This window comes from Leuresthes tenuis, unplaced genomic scaffold (genome assembly GCF_036924035.1).
Source record: "Leuresthes tenuis unplaced genomic scaffold, fLeuTen1.0.hap1 SCAF_24, whole genome shotgun sequence".
NCBI lineage: Eukaryota > Metazoa > Chordata > Actinopteri > Atheriniformes > Atherinopsidae > Leuresthes > Leuresthes tenuis.
This window is the reverse complement of record NW_027325378.1, coordinates 24,965,739-24,987,065: the sequence shown is the minus strand read 5'-3', so window position 1 is coordinate 24,987,065 and position 21,327 is coordinate 24,965,739. Positions and strand designations below refer to the sequence as shown.

The 21,327-nt window shown below is 42.1% G+C and overlaps 1 protein-coding gene across 1 annotated transcript in view; it reads left to right on the top strand.

Moving 5' to 3' along the window:
• trdmt1 (tRNA aspartic acid methyltransferase 1) overlaps positions 1-15,060 on the top strand; it is a 62,702-nt gene extending 47,642 nt beyond the window's left edge. Inside the window, exons 9-11 of the mRNA XM_072378897.1 lie at positions 2,844-2,901; positions 9,421-9,550; positions 14,722-15,060. Coding sequence (XP_072234998.1) covers positions 2,844-2,901; positions 9,421-9,550; positions 14,722-14,888 — 355 coding nt within the window. The 3' untranslated portion in view covers positions 14,889-15,060. The remainder of the gene's footprint in view (positions 1-2,843; positions 2,902-9,420; positions 9,551-14,721) is intronic.
• Positions 15,061-21,327: the final 6,267 nt, after the last annotated feature.

The following is a 21,327-nucleotide window of genomic DNA, read 5'->3' as shown; positions in this document are numbered from 1 at the left end:
AATTTTACTCCTACGTCATTTGGGGCAGCAGTCCACCTCTTTGCCACGACCGAGGTGCCCTTGAGCAAGGCACCATACCCCCATGCACCCCGGGCACTGTGAATGGCCACTGCTCCAGTATATGGCATCTGTCTCCATGGTTGTGTGACCCTGTGCATGTGTGTGTTCAACAGGTGCCAACCTGGATGGGTTAAATGCAGAGGAGAAATTGTGTATTTCCCTGCATCTACATGACAATAAATCTGATCTTTTTTTTTTTTTTTGTAAACTCTTTCTGCTATTGGGATTCTAAACACTTAAGTTAACAGAAGTTAATTAGATGCCCTTCCTCTTGATCTGCTCTCCATTCTTCTTGACTGTCCAGTGGGGCATAATTGACTGTATTCTGATTCACATCACTGTCTTTGCAAATTATCTATTGCTTGCTGCCTTAATGCTGGTTTATCTTGTAGCCAATATCCGGGATTGCTTGATCGGGTATTTACCTATTGTATATTCCGCACGCTTTTTCGTCCGTTAATGCGGCTCGAACCGCAACGTGAAGCCACGCATGGCATACATCAATACGTGCGTCTCCACGATGCCTCGATGGGCATTACTTTTATTGTTCAAAAGTGTTACCGTGGTAACGCCAGGTGCCGAAAACCGGAAAAAAGGTCGAAAATTTGCGCGCTTATCGCTCGGCTATACTTTATCGTAGAGACATCGTTCAAACTTTCAAAGACTCAGGCTGATGGGTACTAAGCGCCCGTACAACCTTATTATGCGAATTATTACGCTTTTTGAGATTTTGAACTTTGAATTTTTAAAAAACGTCATTTTACTTTGGCTGCTTGTTGCTAGGCAACAGGTTGTTGTAGAGACATCATTAATATATTCCACGACTCGCCCCACCGTGGACTACAACATATTCAATGTTGCATTTCTATGAGGATTCTGAACATTTTGTTACCACGAAAACGAAAAAATTTAATCTGTTAATTCGGCCCGAACCGAAACTCATACGTAATGCATACGTCATTACGTGCGTCTCCATCGTGCCTCGATGGGCCTTACTTGTCTCAATCAAAAGCGTTACCATGGTAACGGTAGAAGCCAGGAAGCGAAGAAATTTGAACGCTTATTGCCTGGCCGAACTTTATCGTAGAGACATCATTCGTGCGTTCAAACACTTGGGTCGCTTCGTACTAAATGGTCATTAAGCCTCATTACGCTAGGTGTTCCGGTTTTTGCGATAGCTAACTTTGAATTTAAAAAAAGAGTGTAAATTTGATTTTGGATGCTTGTTGCTCGGCAACAGGTCATTGTAGAAAAATCATTAAAATGTTCCCCAACCCGGGACGCATTGTACTACAACATATTTCAGTCTCATTATGCTGGCTATTACGGTTTCTGAGAAATTTAACGTTAAAATTTGCCCAACCGTTAACATGAGGCTTGTTACCGTGGCAACACAAATCCTATGCATTCCTAAGGGGGAGCCTCAGAGTGAATGCAATATTACCAGAGCCACCTCATACATAACCAGAACCAACTTAGACAGAACCAGAAGATGCTAACATCATGCTAAAATGCTAACATACTAGCATCATTAGCATTTTGCAGGGAAGTCTAAAATGCTAATGTTACATCACGTAGACATGAACTCACTGTTTTTGTGCTCTATTAGCTGATGCTATGAGGTTATTATGTCGATTTTTGGAGGACTTTTGCTCGGCCGCACTATAACGTAGAGACATTGTTCAAATGTTCAAACACAGAGGACGCTTTGGACTAAAACATATTAGCGTCTCCTTATGCTAGCTACTATGGTGTTTGAGATATGACACTTTAAATTGGTCGTAATTTTAATTCTAATGATTGACATACTGATTTTGGAGAGGTTTTGCTCTGCCAAACTTTATCGTAAAGACATCGTTCAAACATTTAAAGACTCGGGACAGTTTGGACTACAACATACATAAGTCTCATTAGGGTGTCATTTACAATTTTTGAGAATTTTCAACGTTAATTCTATCATAATTTTAATGCTAATGAATACACATGCTGATTTCGGAAGCCTTTTGCTCGGCCATAGTTTATCGTACACACATCGTACAAACATTTAAAGACTCTGGAGGATTTGGACTACAACATATTGTAACCTCATTAGGCTGGGATTTACAGTTTCTGAGAAATTGAACTTTAACTTGATGATATTTTAATGCTAATCGAGTGACGCTGATTTTGGAAGCCTGTTGCATATTGTAGCCTCATTATGCTGGGATTTACAGTCTTTGAGAAAGACTTTAACTTTATGCTAAATTTGAAATTCGAAGCTAATTGATTGATATGCTGATTTTGAAGGCTTGTTGCTTGGCAACATTTCATCGTCGAGACATCATTCAAACGTTCAAAGACCCAGGGCACTCTGGAAGCAGGGAGTGTGGTTCATTAACAACAGCACCCCAAACACAACCAGAACCACTTTAAACAGAACACAACACAAGCACGACCACCCCAAAGAAAAGCAGCAAGAGGGCATATAAAAATTTCCTGAAATTTTCTAGTATTCAGTGTTACTGTAATGAAAACTAGTCCTCAATTATTTTTTCAGTTAAAATTAAAAGAAAAACAATTAAAAAAAAGAAAAAAAATATGTGATTTTGAATTGTTACTTCATGATAGTGTAAACATGAATTTGTGATATTAAGAAAAACGTAAAAGGATTTTTTTTTAAAAACGACCATCTGGTTTTCATTTGCCTTAAAGAAGGTGCACCTCATTTTTCCTTTTATAATTAAGTTTATTGTTGTTAAAATTCTGATGCAATTCTGATATGTGTTGTTCTGTTTCATCCATAGCTATGGAAGGTATGTAGAGGGAACTGGCTCAGTGCTGCAGTGCTGCATGGAAACTGAGGTATGTCTAGCTCTCAATATACACATATGTGAGACTTAAAAGCAAATTACAAAACAGTATCAATGTCTAGGTTATTTTTGATCTGTCAAATATGGTTTAATTGTCCATTTTTGTTATTAAATCCATAGGTATGCATGGTAAATGGTCCAAAAAATTACTGCACCTTTTAACCTTATCTAAGTTCTGCAGAGTGCTTTACTGTTTTCTTTTTCCACCAATTTATACACTGCTTTTGTACAGGACAACAGAACAGCAGTGGTCCGAATCCCAGTCAAAGCATGCTTCTAGCAACCAGTTATTCTAGCAGTTAATATTGACATACAATTGCTTGCAAAATTATTCACAACCCCCCCCTTTGGTATTTTTTTGGGATAGATTTTTAATGGACTGAATTGGTTCAAATTGATTTTGTGAAATGATGAAAAAAAAAATAATAATTTTTTTAAATTCTAAGAAATAAAAATCTGTATTGGTTTGAGTATAGTGGCCCTTGTCTCTTCTGTATTGAAACAACTAACCAGATGCAAGGCAATTTTGAGGAGTGTGACTGTGGTAGATCTGTAACTGGTTAAACATTTAACTTAAATCCGTAAATCAAATTTTACAAGCTTACTTCAACTACAAAAAGTACAAGTAGTAAAGTAAAGTACGAACTTTACTGCCAATATGTATTGTTATTGTGAAATATATTGATGAAGATTCTTTTAAGATGAGAGGTAAAGCATTTTCAAGATCGGAGAGGAAGTCCACCATATGACCACATGCATCACACAAAGAGTGAACGAAGTGAAAACAAGTGACTTCAGGGAGATGACATCTAGTAGGCTTTGAGGGGACTAAGAGAGGCATGTCAGGTGTGCAAAGACCCACAGGAGTATGCTGGACCTTTGATGTGCTTGGTCATTATACAAACAACTGCCAAAGACCATGAGGAAACCTCAGTATGATTCTCAGTGTGACCAAGGCTAGTCTCTGCAACGTGGAACGAGAGGCCCAGTAGATACCTGGACAGGACCAGACTTTAGAATGGAAATTAAAATGCAAATATTGATGTCCAATTAGACACCTAACAATTTATCGTGGAGAGATTTGTTTTACAAAATTGAAATTAAAATCTGGTGTTCTTTAGTGCGCTTAATTAAAAAAGAATATACTGAAGGCAGATTTTCTCAAAGTAAGATAAAGAGCAATGCTTTGAACTACACAATTAAAGCCTTTATTTATGTCAAAGACAAAACAAAAAGGATCCTGCACAATTTGGCTAACATTACAATACTGCTCAGAGCAAAGAAAATAATGACAAAAAAATGATGGGGAGAAAAGTGAGAGTATCAAAGCTAATCTGGGCCCTTAGGTCAAAGCATGCATGCAAGGTAACTGTGATCAATTACCTACCAAAGATCTGATATCTAGACAACACAAGCATGACGCTGTGGCACTACTAGCAGCACAAGGCTAGCCTCAAAAATAAATTAAATGATTAATTTATATGAGTACATGATAAGTAAATGATATTAATAAAACAGAAAAACTCCCCCCTGAGCTGTCACCTTATCGTGGTGGGGGAGTTTGCGTGCCCCAATGAGTCAGACAGATCCTAGATGAGGGACCAGACAAAGAACAGCTCAAAAGACTCCTTATGATGAACAAAAAATTTGGACCTCGTGATCCCTTGCCCGGATATGGGACACCGGGGCCTCCCCCCGGAGCCAGGCCCGGGGGTGGGGCCCGGCAGCGGGCGCCTGGTGGCCGGGTCTGTGCCCATGGGGCTCGGTCGGGCATAGCCCGAAATGATGACGTGGGTCCCCCTTCCGACGGGCTCACCACCCGTGGGAGGGGCCAAGGGGGTCGGGTGCCATGTGAGCTGGGTAGCAGCCGAAGGCAGAGGCCTTGGCGGTCTGATCCTCGGCTACTGAAGCTAGCTCTTGGGACGTGGAATGTCACCTCTCTGTTGGGGAAGGAGCCGGAGCTGGTGCGCGAGGCTGAGCGGTTCCGGCTAGATATAGTCGGACTCACCTCGACGCACGGCTTGGGCTCTGGAACCAGTCCTCTTGAGAGGGGTTGGACTCTCTTCCACTCTGGAGTTGCCCGTGGTGAGAGGCGCAGAGCAGGTGTGGGCATACTTATTGCCCCCCGGCTGTGTGCCAGTACATTGGGGTTTACCCCAGTGAACGAGAGGGTAGCCTCCCTCCGCCTTCGGGTGGGGGGACGAGTCCTGACTGTTGTTTGTGCCTATGCGCCAAACAGCAGTTCAGAGTACCCACCCTTTTTGGAGTCTCTGGGGGAGGCACTGGAGAATGCTCCTACCGGAGACTCCCTCGTTCTGCTGGGGGACTTCAATGCTCACGTGGGCAATGACAGTGAGACCTGGAGGGGTGTGATTGGGAGGAACGGCCCCCCCGATCTGAACCAGAGTGGTGTTATGTTGTTGGACTTCTGTGCTGGTCATGGACTGTCCATAACGAACACCATGTTCAGACATAAGGGTGTCCATATGTGCACTTGGCACCAGGACACCCTTGGCCGCAGTTCGATGATCGACTTTGTGGTTGTATCATCGGACTTGCGGCCGTATGTCCTGGACACTCGGGTGAAGAGAGGGGCGGAGCTGTCAACTGATCACCACCTGGTGGTGAGTTGGCTCCGCTGGTGGGGGAGGATGCCGATCAGACCTGGCAGGCCCAAACGTATTGTGAGGGTCTGCTGGGAGCGTTTGTCAGAATCCCCCGTCAGAAGGAGCTTTAACTCCCACCTCCGGCAGAGCTTCAACCATATCCCGGGGGAGGTGGGGGACATTGAGTCCGAATGGGCCATGTTCCGTGACTCCATTGCCGAGGCAGCTGATCGGAGTTGTGGCCGTAAGGTGGTCGGTGCCTGTCGTGGCGGCAACCCTCGAACCTGCTGGTGGACACCAGTGGTGAGGGAAGCCGTCAAGCTGAAGAAGGAGTCCTATCGGGCCTTTTTGGCCAGTGGGACCCTGGAAGCAGCTGATAGGTACCGACAGGCCAGACGGGCTGCGGCTTCGGCGGTTGCTGAGGCAAAAACTCGGGCCTGGGAGGAGTTCGGTGAGACCATGGAGAACGATTTCCGGACGGCCTCGAAGAGATTCTGGTCCACCATCCGGCGTCTCAGGGGGGGGAAGCGGCTCACAGTCAACACTGTTTACAGTGGGGACGGGGCTTTGCTGACCTCAACTAGGGATGTTGTGAGTCGGTGGGGGGAGTACTTCGAGGAACTCCTCAATCCTACCAACACGTGCTCGGAAGAGGCAGAGTCGGAGTGCTCGGAGACGGGGCCTCCCATTTCTGGGGCTGAGGTTGCCGAGGTGGTCAAAAAGCTCCTCGGTGGCAAGGCCCCGGGGGTGGATGAGGTCCGTCCTGAGTTTCTCAAGGCTCTGGATGTTGTAGGGCTGTCTTGGCTGACACGCCTCTGCAGCATCGCGTGGACATCGGGGACAGTGCCTCTGGACTGGCAGATTGGGGTGGTGGTCCCCCTCTTTAAAAAGGGGGACCGGAGGGTGTGTTCCAACTATAGGGGTATCACACTCCTCAGCCTCCCTGGTAAGGTCTATTCGGGGGTATTGGAGAGGAGGATCCGTCGGATAATCGAGCCTCGGATTCAGGAGGTGCAGTGTGGCTTTCGTCCTGGCCGTGGAACAGTGGACCAGCTCTATACCCTCGGCAGGATCCTGGAGGGTGCATGGGAGTTCGCCCAACCAGTCTACATGTGTTTTGTGGACTTGGAGAAAGCGTTCGATCGTGTCCCTCGTGGAGTCCTGTGGGGGGTGCTCCGGGAATATGGAGTGCCGGACCCCTTGATAGGGGCCGTTCGGTCTCTGTATGACCGGTGCCAGAGTTTGGTCCGCATTGCCGGCAGTAAGTCGGATACGTTTCCGGTGAGAGTTGGACTCCGTCAGGGCTGCCCTTTGTCACCGATTCTGTTCCTAACTTTTATGGACAGAATTTCTAGGCGCAGCCAGGGCGTTGAGGGTGTCCGATTTGGCGACCTCAGAATTGGGTCTCTGCTTTTTGCAGATGATGTGGTTCTGTTAGCGTCGTGAGGCCGTGACCTTCAGCTCTCACTGGAGCGATTCGCAGCCGAGTGTGAAGCGGCTGGGATGAGAATCAGCACCTCCAAATCCGAGACTATGGTTCTCAGCCGGAAAAGGGTGGAATGCTCTCTCCGGGTCGGGAATGAGATCCTTCCCCAAGTGGAGGAGTTCAAGTATCTCGGGGTCTTGTTCACGAGTGAGGGACGAATGGAGCGGGAGATTGACGGGCGGATCGGTGCGGCGTCTGCAGTGTTGCGGGCTCTGCACCGACCCGTCGTTGTGAAGAGGGAGCTGAGCCAGAAGGCGAAGCTCTCTACTTACTGGTCAATCTACGTTCCCATCCTCACCTATGGTCACGAGTTGTGGGTAGTGACCGAAAGAACAAGATCGCGAATACAAGCGGCCGAAATGGGTTTCCTCCGCAGGGTGTCTGGGCTCTCCCTTAGAGATAGGGTGAGAAGCTCAGTCATCCGGGAGGGGCTCGGAGTAGAACCGCTGCTCCTCCGCATTGAGAGGAGTCAGATGAGGTGGCTCGGGCATCTGGTTAGGATGCCCCCTGGGCGCCTCCCTGGGGAGGTGTTCCGGGCACGTCCCACTGGGAGGAGACCCCGGGGAAGACCCAGGACACGCTGGAGAGACTATGTCTCTCGGCTGGCCTGGGAACGCCTCGGGGTCCCCCCGGAAGAGCTGGAGGAAGTGGCCGGGGACGGAGACGTCTGGGTTTCTCTGCTCAAGCTGCTGCCCCCGCGACCCGACCCCCGGATAAGCGGCAGATGATGGATGGATGGATGGATTAATAAAACAAAGGTTGAAACTTGCACGAAAAAGCTGTTGTTGTACCACGTGATGTTTTAAGCAACTCAGATTTCACACTGTTGGTAGCACATGAAGTTTTTATAATTATAATAACTTCTCAAGTTAATGTGTTCTCTAAATGGTTTGAAATTTGCCATAGCAGAATAAGATTTAGAAGTACATAAGTTAATTTCTAATTAATGCTTTACAGCAGGTTGGTGTCTTAAAACATTATTCAGTTCAATAGGCCCATTGTTTTGCTTTTGGGTCCAAATTAATTCTTGATTGGTCGACCAAAGAACAATGGGATTGGACTTGTTAAAAAGCAGTTCCTGAAATTGGCATAGGAATTCTACATAAGAGGCTGCCAAGGTGTTAGACCAAGGAAATAGCGGTGTACAATCTGACAGAGCAAGCTAAAAACCTTGATGTTTTCTGATCCACACACAAAAGTGGGTGTGAGCAAAAAACTTCATCTTGGAAGGTGTTTTATGATGAGTTTTATTTCAGCAACCAAAACTTAATTTGCACGTGAAAGCAAATTTCATATCTTTGTTCGTATGTACTTGGTAAGGGGCTCAGACACTGTACATGTTGCACATGTTCTTTAAGCCTTTAGGCGCCAGAGATTTTTTTCTAAAATCCTTGATTTTGACAAATAAATTTCAAAAGGCTATATCTTATATCCTATATCCACCACTGATAAGAGATAGACTTTCTGTAAATTAGAGAAATGTTAAGGGTGACCCAAAGTTTATGTAAGAAGCAAATTTACACACCTAATTTGCATATTATGACATCATGGGATGGCAGTCATGTTGGATTATAGAATTTTTATGAAATTTTCATGTTTCAATGATGAAATACAGCCTTTTTCCTCAAATATGCCCCTCTTAATCTCTGTGCTATATTCAATATTCTGTATTCAATGTGCTATACAATGCAAAATGTTCAGGGAAATAGCAGAGTAAACCAACATTGTAAATTATTTCTAATAAATGGCCGAAAAATTATCCAATAACTTGATCCAATTTTGGTACCTCACCTCATCAGTCAAATACTCAAAGCCTGCATTTCCATAACCTGGCTTAGTGAGACGCATGTTGGCTGACTTGGCTCTGCGCTGTGTGACAGCGCGTCTGCCTCTAAATGCAGCTCCTGTCATGTCTCCACCAAGTGAGCTAACAGCTCTCCGGTCCAGTGGCTGCGGCTACGCGCATAAACTGTGCTGCAACGTTTCCCCCCAGCACTCCCACTGACACTTCCACCATGTCTGACATGTCCATCGAGATTTGTCAAGCTACTGGCTGCGCGATCGCGGACACTTTTTGAAGGCACCGTGTCAGAAAGCACAGCGTTCACTTGGCGAGCTCGATAAAAAGACAGACCACCCACATTACTTCCAGCCTTGTTCCCTCCAGTACTACCGCGCCTGCTAACTCCTCCATGCAAACTTTGACCCCGTGAAACATTTTCCTCACTACCTACATTGCTGGGCAAAGGATCTGAAGTTGGTGTTTGGTGTAGGTAAACACTTTGTCCGACTGCTGGTGAGGCAGGGACGCGGGGCGGGAACGCGTCGCCACTAGCGCCGGGACTAGCAGACAGCCCCAGAAAATTTGTATTTTTCTGTCAATGTGCTGCTGATGTTTTTTGCTGTCTGTGCTCACCAGATTGACAGTGTGTTTACGGGTCTGGACCAGCTCTCAGAAGAGGAGAAACTCCAGCAGCTGCTGAAATTAAAGCTTCGTTATTTTTCTCCCAGAGAAGTAGCCAACCTCATGGGTTTCCCACAGCATTTCTGTAAGTAAATAAATAAATAAAAACACATTTTTATTTTTTTTAATAAATGTTATTTTATAGAAAATTAATGCAAATTCATATGAACTCATGGGGATACAGGATATTTTCAAGTTATCTTGGATTTCCAAGTTACATCTTGTAGTGGAACTCTATGCTGTCAGTTGGGGAATAGAAGCTGTTACTTGTGTTTTTTTTGGGGTTTTTTTCATCTTAATAGAGATGCTCTGATCTCCTGTTTTGAATTCCATACTTATTGAATACTGGTGGAGGGTCTTCTTTACTGCTCGCTAAATAAATTATCATGTTATTCTCATATAAAATTTGATTAATGATCCCTAAATTAGAAACTAACTTTGTAGTCTTGTCATTGTATGCAGTGGAGACTGCCGAGGTAGTTTTTCTTCGTGGCTTTGTTTTGTTGGTTACTTTGTTTGGAGAAAAATGAAAAGTTTAAAAAAATTGTTGGTTATGTGTATAGATTGAGAAGCTGAATTGACGTATTTCCCCCAGTTCTACAATGAAATAAGATTTTACTATTTTGGACTGTAAAAGAATATTAAATGGTTATATTAATGGTTTGCCAGATATAATCTACTTTGCCAGCAACACTAACATAATTTGTCAGGAACATTTTGGCTGTCGTGTTAAACTCACATTATAACATTAATCACATTAGGGATAAAAATAGAATATGCACCTGTTTGTGGATCAGTGACATCAGTTGGAAATTTGCATTGAATGACAAACAGCATTGGAATCGTTCCAATTCTAATTAGGGCCATATGTATGCTCCACCCAGAACACATACATATGACCAAATTTTCACAAGCTTATAGCACCACCTACAGGTGGCCAAATAAGTCACTTATAACTTCTCCATACATTGTCCGATCTTCACCAAACTTCATAGGCTGCACTTGGGCTCCACCCAGAACGCATACATATGACCAAACTTACACATGCTTATAGCGCCACCTCCTGGTGGCCATAAACGTCCCTCTTTACGTCCGGCGGTACTACGTTTGACTGGGATTCTCACGTCCTGCTCAACACTTGACGGACGGCTGTGCTGTGCGGTGCGCATCGGACGGAGTCCAAAGCCTACCCCGACGTGCACAGGGGTGCGAGGGCCTGCTCAGTGCTGCTTGCAGTCCTAGTTATTAGGGCCCGAGCTGCAAGGCAGCGAAGCCCTATTGTATTCCTTGGGGTTATTATTATTATTCTTTGCACTTTGATCGCATCTTTCAGTGCTTTCCCTTGCGTGAAAACTCACCCATTTTGGCATGCGCATCAGGTCTTGTGCACCATTTTGTTTTACTGTAGTTGCGTCATAATTCCTCTATAGCGCCCCCTAGAAAAGGAATAAATATCTGTGATGTGGGGCTTTTGATCGAATTCCTCCTTAAAATTTAATGCTACCGTCTTCAAACTTGGTGTGCTTACTCTTCAGCCATAGGGGATTAAAAGATGTAATAAAATTTTCCAAATTCTAAAAGGTGTGTCCGTGGTAGACCCTCAAACTTGGACGACCCGCCTCTGCTCGCCAACAAAACACAATTTCACTCATAACTTTTGCATACATTGTCCAATCTTCACCAAACTTCATAGGCTTGCCGGGGACTCTGCTCTGACTGCATACATATGTGCATAGTGACACTAACCTATAGCACCACCTGCTGGTGGCTGAAAACGTCACACTGTTTCTACACATCGCACATGATCGAACTCCTCCTATAGATTTAATGTTAACGACTTAAAACTTGGTGTGCTTACTCTTCAGCCATGGGGGATTAAAAGTTGTGATCAAATTTTCCAAATTCTAAAAGGTGTGTCCGTGGCAGACCCTCAAACTTTGACGACTCGCTACTGCTCGCCACAAAACACAAATTTACTTCTAACTTTAGTGTATATTGTCCAATCTTTTCCAAACTTCATAGGCTTGACCGGGACTCTGCCCTGACTGCGTACATACTGTATATGCATACTGACATTCAACTATAGCGCCACCTGCTGGTGGTTGGAAAAGTCACTCTGTTTCCACACCTCACATATGATCAAACTCCTCCTACAGATTTAATGGTAACGGCTTTAAACTTGGTCAGCTTACTCCTCAGCTATGGGGGATTAAAAGTTGTGATCAAGTTTTCCATATTCTAAAGGTTGTGGGCGTAGAAGGGCAGCGAATGTTGTGTTATGGCGTTTGTGTTTTGATAGCCATATCATCATCTCAAGGTTATGAACCTTGGCACAAACGTCCACGCTGAGGACCTCATACGTATGTAAAGAATATCGTGTGTGGCCGGAGCAAAATAGCTCTGTAGTGCCCCATACAAATTTTCTAAATACTCCTGCCATTGGGCTTAGTTTTGCATAGACTGGCGAAATTCAGTACACGCCTTCGTCATGCCCAGGCGCACAAATAACACTCTTGACATCATAGCGCCGGGTTCACAGGAAGTCGGCCATTTTGAGTTGAAAATGCAAATTGCTGCTTTTTTCCACACCTTTCCACACCTTCTATGACTGCGTACATATGCGCATAGTGACACTCACCTATAGCGCCACCTGCTGGTGACTGAAAACGTCACACTGTTTCCATACTCTTCAGCCATGGGGGATTAAAAGTTGTGATCAACTTTTCCAAAGTCTTATGGCTGTGTCAGTAGAGGGGCGGCGAAGGTTCTGTTATGGCGTTTTTGGTTTGATAGCCATATCATCATCTTATGGTCATGAAACTTGGCACAAACGTCTACACTGAGGACCTCATACTTATGTAAAGAATATCGTGTGTGGCCAGAGCAAAATCGCCCTGTAGAGCCCCCTATGAATTTTCAAAAAGCACAGCCTGCTCCAGACTGGACGGACAGCTGTGCTGTGCGATGCGTCCAATGCCTACCCCGACATGTGTACATGCTCGGGCGAGATCAACGCAGCTTTAATCCTTATTGCTACTCAATAATTTCTCAATATGCCATATGTCGTTAATCTGTAGTGATGGGGTCATTGATGTTCAGAGAATAAATCCAGTACTTAGAATTATGTCAAGCTTGGAGTTTTCTTATTGTATGGACATTTATATATTTCTGATATTATGTCATAATTTTATTAAATCAAATCATATCAAATTAGATTAGATTAGATACTTTATTATTCCCCATTGATAAAATATTTTGCAGTAGTATAAGTGATTATTGCAGATATATTATGGTTATAGAAGGATAACAAAAAAAATTCAATGTGAGTGTCTTCACAAAATTTTGGAAAATTGAAGTAGTATTGTTAAAATCTTCAGTTTGCCATAAATTAATCAAAGTGTTGTTTTTGTAGCTTGGCAACAACATAGTTTATTAAGTCACACACACAGCGTCAGCAGGTAACACAAGTGAATTGTCTTGGTATTAGGGATGTGAATTGTTAAGAATTTATAAATTTCGGTTCCATTATCGATATCGCTTATCAATTCGCTTATCTTATTCTTTTGCAATCCTCGTCAACTAAATGTTTATATCAGATTGAAATTATTCATACAGTATGTCGCTAACAGTATTGCAATCAACAGAACCTGCAAGTTTTACGTTACAGGGCTCAAGTCTTTGAATGCAGGCAAGAGTGTTTCCTTCCATTTCCATCGCAATAGCAGTGCGGCAGAGAAATTTATATTCAAAAAAATGTTCAGCGCGACAAATACAATGTGTGGCGGGAGTATGTGACAAAAGACCGAAAAACGTGACTGTCACGCTCAATGCGTGAGACTTGAGAGCCCTGTTACAATCAACAGGACCTGGAAGTTTTACATTATCTGGAATTTTTGAGACTGATAACGCTGTGCCACAAGCTGCCCCGCAAGAGTTGCTGCCATCGCTTAGCAGCATACCAAAGACTTTACATTTGTGCAAAGTAATTGCATGCTATGTGGTCAAATGTTTCAGCATATTCAAGGTATTTCCCCTCTTTGATGTGATCCAAGCTCTGTACGTGTTGCAACCTAGTATTGTCCTTTTTTGTGAAATATAACCAAACTTTTGAGCGCTTCTGCCTTGACGCCATGTTGGAAACATTCTGAGCCAAAATACGAAGTGTGCACGTGACGTCATCGCGCAAATGTGTCAGACGTTAGCAGAATCTATAAACGGGATCATTAGGCAGAAGGATTAACGATTCCACGGAATCAAACTACTGGGAGCCGGCTCTTGATTCCCATCCCTACTTGGTATACAACATGGATTAAACTCACACTTAACAGTTCAACATCTCGAGAATCTCCTTCACAGTAACATGTTGAGCATCTATTGTTATCAAGCACAGCTATCTCCTCCTACTTTACTGCTAAATCTATGTCTGCAGTCTTTGTCTGCCTGTATAGTGTGAAAGTTGTGTTAGAGTTGTTCCTGCAGCCATTTCTCAGTTAAACAAATAACTTTTTTAAATTGCTTTTCCAATATTCCTGCCGCATTCTCATTTGGTCTCGAAGCTAGTCCTGCTAGTGATCTCAGATTTCCTGTGACAATCGAAGGAAGACTTTTTTACACCTCTTCCTTTTTCTCCAATTTGTTCCTGCTCTGAAGATGTTAAAAGGTGCCAGAATTACCAGCAAAAATCCCTCTGGCAACACAGCATCCAAACAAGGTGTTGAAAAAAAATTAAAAAATCAGCATGAACTTATGAAAAAACCTCAAGAAGACACAAAGCAAGACTCAACATATCCAGAGCTACTGCAACAGGTTGCCACTAGTGCGATGGCACTAGTCTTAGTGACTTCCTAAGGATAGAGGTGAAGGGAGAGAGAAAAGTGGAGAATGCACTTATGCTTCTGTGCAGTAGAGTTACTGCTAACAGTAACATCTGTATTCCTGTATGATGTGGCTGTAACATCCATACTGATTTTACTATATTTTATTTTATTTGGAGTATTTCCTAATCATTAACCCCCCTCACCTTCTTACATTTTTGTGTGTAAATCTCTCTTAAACTATCTTAAATAATTGTTACTAAGAAGTCAATCTACCCTGAGCCTGAAGAGATGTCTCACTTTGTACAGCAGTGATATAAGTTGAATTACTGCCAGCTTTTCACTGATTCGGTTTTACAAAAAACCTTTGAAGAGTTGGATTATTACACATCCTAGTGTTTGCTTGATTTCTTTACTTACCTAATTCTTTTTGTCTTTGCAGCTTTTCCGGAGAACATCTCTACCATTCAGCAATACAGAGTTTTAGGAAATAGTCTCAATGTTCTGGTGGTGACCAAACTTCTACAGCTGCTGCTCTCTTCGCGCCCTGGACATTCTGCAGGAGATGAAGATTCTGCCGTCGGGTGCTCTTCTAGTTTCTGCGGTTAAAAATTTGTAGTCTAGCTATTTCAGGAGATGTCAACTGGACAAATGTTGGGCAAAAATCCTGAATATGAATGCATGTTTCATATGAACACAATTATACATTTTATTTTGAAAAATAGTGTAAGAGTAAAAAAAAAGTATTTTCAAAATAAAAGTACTGAAATATTTACAATTACAAACATGATCCTTGTTTGTCATAGTGTGTGAGATGAACAGTGTCCTCAAACCATAAAACATGCTGATCAAAAACATGTAGGTTTGCTGATTCAGCATCCTGTCAGAACATGTTTCTCAAACAATACCAGTCAGCAGTTTCACCCCACATATAGCAACACATTTAGCTGTTTAGCTGTTAGATTTTTACTAAAATTACTTAAAATCTTATTAATCTATTACAACCTAAGGATCAATTTTAAAAAGCATTTTAAAACGTAAGGGTTTTCAGAAAACCTTAAAACTGTTAAATACAACCTGTTATCATTGAGCCTCTGAGCAGAGCAGCAAACATTAAATGAGGATAATTTATTTTCTTAAATGATTGTCTTTATCCTGATGTGTTGATGCAACACACACGGCATTAGGTTTAGGAAGTAAAACTATTAAAATATTGCATCTGCTCGTAATGGGTCCATGTCTCTTAAACTATTAAGATTTTTAATAATTTGTCAATTGTTAAACTACAAAAGTAAAGTTTTTAGCTCCGTTAACATGTACATAAGATCTTTTTCATGAGTTAAGAGATATATTGTGAGCAAAATCCACCTTTGTTTTTTAAAATCTGCAGAGCGCTACCTCCTCAAAAAGTGGACATCAGACGTGTGTATGCGTCATAGAATATGACACGAACCAATCCTAACTACTTGCAGGCAAGATTTTACAGCTAATTTGTCTATATGCAATGTGAAGAAATTATTAAATGAAAAGCTGGAGCACACTAGATGAGAAATTAGCACACGCCAAGTGGAGAAAATAGTGGAAGCGAGGAGGAAAAGCCACTTGGTGTGTGTTTTGCTCTTGTTCCAAGATGGCAGACCTGATAATCTATGACAGCACAAAATCATAATCTGCAAGCTTTTGTGTCTCACCCAAAGTTAAAATACAACAGAAATGGATTTACATTGATTGGGCACAGTGTTCTATCAAACCTACCAGCGAACATCGGCCAAGAGTTTACTTATTTTGTGCAGCTTCTTTGCCAATCTGACCCAAAACAGTCTTTTGCCACTAAATTAATTACAAAGTCTATAAATGTTCTAGCTATTTATCTGGGTGACATTGTGAGAATGATTAGGCATGGCTGCAAACTGGTAACTTTATTATGTATAGAAAATAACCTCATTACAATTTTGATACTTCCACCTGCATGTAGCCTTGTACAATTTAATGTCCTTCTTGCCAGGATTCCGATTGTCCTTGAAAATTGCATTGTTTGAGGATGAGCAATGTTTGTCTCCTTACCAGTCAGTAGTTTTAATATTATTGCTGACTGGTGTACAGTACATGGCCTGAACCATAATTTGCATTTGAAAACATTTTAGTAAGTGTGTTTGTGGGTGTAAATATGCAAATATGGGTTTCTGATTGAACACCAAAAACCTTGTAACAAGGTCAAGTCAAGGTCAAGTTTATTAATATGTCTCATTTACAACTGCAGTGGCCTAATGTGCTGTACAATTAAATCATAAAAACAATGAATACAAATAACGTTGAAAATACTGAATAAAAAGTAAAATTTTAAATAAATATTGAGCTCAACTGTGTAGCAACAAGCCCAATTACGTCGTCTCCACCCAGATAATATACGAGATGCTGTGTTCTGAGTATTCTGTAGGTGATGAAGAGACAACTGATCTAAAACTATCTAAAAAATATAAAAGCATGTGCAATAGTCCAACAGGGACATAATGAGCAAATTGATGACTTTCTCCAAATATTTTCTAGGCCAGTGGGAACATTTTAGTAAGTGTGTTTGTGGGTGTAAATATGCAAATATGGGTTTCTGATTTAACATCAAAAACCTTTTCCGAGCAGCCTCAAATGAAAAAAAAAAACTTTCAACCAGTGAGCTGATTTGTTATTTTAGTTTAATAGAGTTGTCAATAATTAAGATTTTTAGCGTAAGGTCAACTGTAAGAAGTCAGTGGACCAAGAACAATATCAGAATCATTAGTAGCTCAGAATGACCAAATATGATAATTTCAGTTTTCTTATCATTAAGATTTAGAAAGTTCAATGCCATCAAGCTTTTAAATCCTTGACACAATTCAGCAGTCTAGTTTTAGAATCGTCTTTTGATTTTAAACGGACATCAATCTGAACATCATCTGCGAAAGAAGTGCCATGCTGTTTTAAATATCGACAGAGGCAACATATAGAGAGAGAACAGGAGTGAACCTAAAGTGGATCCTAAACAGAAAAGGTCCTGTCTGACAAGTAAGACCGAAACCAGTTTAAAACAATGTCTCTGATGTCGACACACTGCTCTAAACGTGCCAGAGGGATCGGTGGTCAGCAGTGTCAAATGCTGAGGTGAAGCCTTAAAGGTCCAGGACAGCAGAGCATCCTGAATCAACAGTTTAAAGAAGGTTGTTAAAAACTGTTAAAAGTGCTGTTTCAGTACTATGGGACAACTTAAAACCAGACTAAAACTTTTCTAAAATCTCATTATGATCCAGGTGAACCTGTAATTACATGTACACAATTTTCTCCAACACTTTTGAAAGAAAGGGAAGTTTAGAAATGGCTCTAGATTGGGTTTCTTTATAAAGCTGCACAACAGAATGTTTAAAAGCGGTTGGGACACAGCCTGAATACAGATAGGTGTTTATCAAAGTCAAAATAAGAGACCCATTAGAGCTAAAAGCATTTCTAATCGGTGTAGGGTTAATACTATCATGAGGACAATATGAAGGCTTTAACCACCAAACTGCTGAACACACAGGTCTGACAGCAAGATCCAATACGGAGAGAGGAGAAAAGGACCTAATGGCAACAATTTAAAAAAAATTAATAATGTTCACATAACGAGAGTGATGGTGGATCACATGGGGACTCATGAGGATTAATGAGGCAATCAAAAATGTTAAAAATGACCTGGAGCTTGTGAATGTTGCTGGACTCCAGGTTAGAGATATATTGTGTTTTTGCATATTTCACAACTCTGATAATTTAATGGACAGTCCCCCAGAATCCCCACAGAGTCATGAAGTCTATCCTTTTTCCACTTTCTCTCAGCAGGCCTACACGAGCATCTTAGAGCACAGATGGAGTCACCCAGTCATGGTTTCAGCACAGGTTTAGAGTGTCTGGACGTGTATTGAGCAATAATCCAAAATATCTGTGCATATATGATTAAAGAGTTCAGCAAACTCCTTGGTAGTGGCAGAACAAAAATACAGAGTCAGTAACACCAGCAGAAAACTCTAGTTGAAGATTTAAGTAAAGAGGAAGACAGAGTTGTTGTAAATAACACAGGCAAATTGGTCTGAAATACATGCGTCACAAATTTCTGTAATGTTTACACTCAGGCAATAAGATGAGATCTAATGTATGGCCCTTTTCATGAGTAGAACAAGTTACAGATTGTGTGAGATTAAGAGAATAATTTATAAAGTGTTTGACCAAGGGTTTAGAGTCACAACAAACAGTAATATTAAAATCTCCATCCATTCATCCATCATCTGCCGCTTCTCCGTGGATCGGGTCGCAGAGACAGTACCTTGAGCACTTGGCCACTTCCTCCAGCTCATCTGGGGGGACCCCGAGACGTTCCCCCCACCAACTTACAAACTCCCTAGTTGAGGTCAGCAGAGCCCTGTCCCCACCATATACGGTGTTAACGGTGCCTCCAGGGCTGGTGGGGAACAGGAGCCTCCATGGGTGTAGGCCAGTGTTTCTCAATTCCGGTCCTCATGACCCACTGCCCTGCATGTTTTCAATGTTTCCCTCCTCCACCACACCTGATTCAAATGATCAGCTCGTCATCAAGCTCTGCAGTGGCCTGATAAGGAGCCATTCATTTGAATCAGGTGTGGTGGCGGAGGGAAACATCGAAAACGTGCAGGGCAGTGGGTCATGAGGACCGGAATTGAGAAACACTGGTGTAGGCAGATTACTCACAGGCAAAGGATGAGGAACAACAAACAGGAGAAATGCGACTATGTTGGGCTGTATAGGGAACACTTAGTGATTTGAAAAGGTGCAACAGAATGGAGAAATGTACCAGAATTGCTAAAATTATCTTAATTTTAGTTACTATTTATGGTTAAAGGCTAACCTTTGAAGTCATTCATCATTTTTAACAATAAATTCTCTTGACACCACCGTACCGTCTGAAAAGGAGAAGAAGATGGCAGACATTACTTTGGTTGGCTCTTAGTCCAGTCAGCTTTGAATGGCCAGCAGTGTCCAAGTGGGTCTCTCGCGTCTGCTGTCTCTGAGCCTTTCTCTGTAGTCAGCTGGTTGTGCTTCTCGTTGCCAAAGAGACATAAAGTTGACTTCACCCTCAGAAATTACACAACTGTAGATGTTTACCTGAGTGTTTGGAGTTGGTTTGCTTGCTTGGTCAAATAACCAACTCTGTTGAGGTGAACTTCAATTCACAAAAATATTAACAAAAAGTTGACAAGCTTACGCTGGCTTTCTTTGTTGAATGCAGCAGCGGAGGTTAAAATGTGCAACGAAGAACAGGCATGGAGACTAAATAACGATGGACAAACATATATCTTTCTATTACTTCATTCTGCTTTCTTTCTGCTCTCTTTCCTGTTCTTTTCCCTTTTTACTCATCGTCAACCTTCTTCTTCTTCATCTTTCTTCTATCCTTATTCTCATCTTTTTCATCGGTCTTTCTTTTTTTCTAACTTTCTACTCCTGAGTTTGATTCCCAGAGGTGGGTTATGACGCATGTTTATGCTCCACTTTCAGCCAGTGAAACGCCTGAAACCATTATGGTGTTCACCTGGGCTTGTAAAGTAAAAGTTTTAATTCTATTGTTAAGGGTTTGATAAAAGAAAGAAAACTCAATTTATCCATTCTTTTGTCTTAACACACATTTGTTCAGAGGATTCTGAAAACACTACACTTTGTTAAGATATGAAGGTAAAGACATGGAATAAACGTATTAAATAAAAAGACAGATAACGGTTGTAGATCTTGAATATCTCTTAAATTCAGATGGATATCTGTAAAGTTATGACATATGAATGAATAACCAAACAATGTTATTTTCCTGTGTTAACCATGGGCTACAAAAAGAAACAAAAGGAAACATTGGTTAATAGTTACATTACTTCATATAAATGTCTAGTTTCTGAATTAATTCAGATTTAACTATTTGATACTACAAACTAGAGCCCTGTTTTCTTCATCCCGCTGAATTTCTGACCATTACCGCCCGCACCCGCAACGTGGTGTTACACTCCTGCCAGCTCCCGCAATGTGTATGTCCACTCCCGCCCGCACCCGCAAAACTTTGAGAATTTATGCCCGCACAGTAATAGAAATGCATCGATTTTGTGTCTTCTCCTGTCCCGAAGGAGAAAACATGTCATTTTATAGGCTATTAATAAAGAGATTTATGGACAATTGAGAAACTCCAAATGTCAGAATTGCCTTGGTTTGTCTTTGTGCTGTAACGACCTTCTTTGAGCTTCCTTTCCACATAATTTATTGACATCCTGTCGCCATACTACATTCCAATCCCGCAGTGGGTTTTTTTTTAGCCACCTGCTCCCGCCCCCTGCAAAGTTCATACCGCACGCTCACGCGAGATTTGAGTTGGGTCCAGTGGGACCCAATCCCAATGCAGCTCTCTACTACAAACCACTAGGGGGCAATGTGGCTCCATAGAAATGTTAGTAATTTTCGTAAATAATGATTTCCTGATTGTGAAAAAGGTATCAAAATGCAGCTTGTGATATCACTGAAAACCTTTACAAACCTGAGAACCTGTACAAAGGTATAAATCTAAAAAGATTCTTTGTTTGCTAGTTAGCATTTGGGCGTTGATGCTTTACACATAAGTTATGGGACAGGTCCAGTGGGAGAGAGACCCGCAAATCATCTCCAAAGAACAAAGGTTGTGGTAAATTAGGTGAAGTCTGTCTCTTTCTGTTGTGAAAATCTCCCATCTGTGTCTTTGCATAAACATTACCACTCAGGAATTGCTGAGGCCTTCCAAAGGTTAAGTTTCATATTAAATCCACACTTGAGTTCGCTACACCAATGAGCCAATGAAGCCGGACAGACAGAGTACCATGTGCACTGCTGGCACCATCTTGTTCATCAGATGAATAATAAAGCAACAATTGTCATTTTGTGTCCTATTACATGGATTATGAAGCCGGGCTTTTTAGAAGAAGTATGCCAACCAACTACAAGGTGACATTTTGGGGGGAAAAATGTTTGTTCTTGGGAGTATGTATAAGGTTGTCTGAAGTCA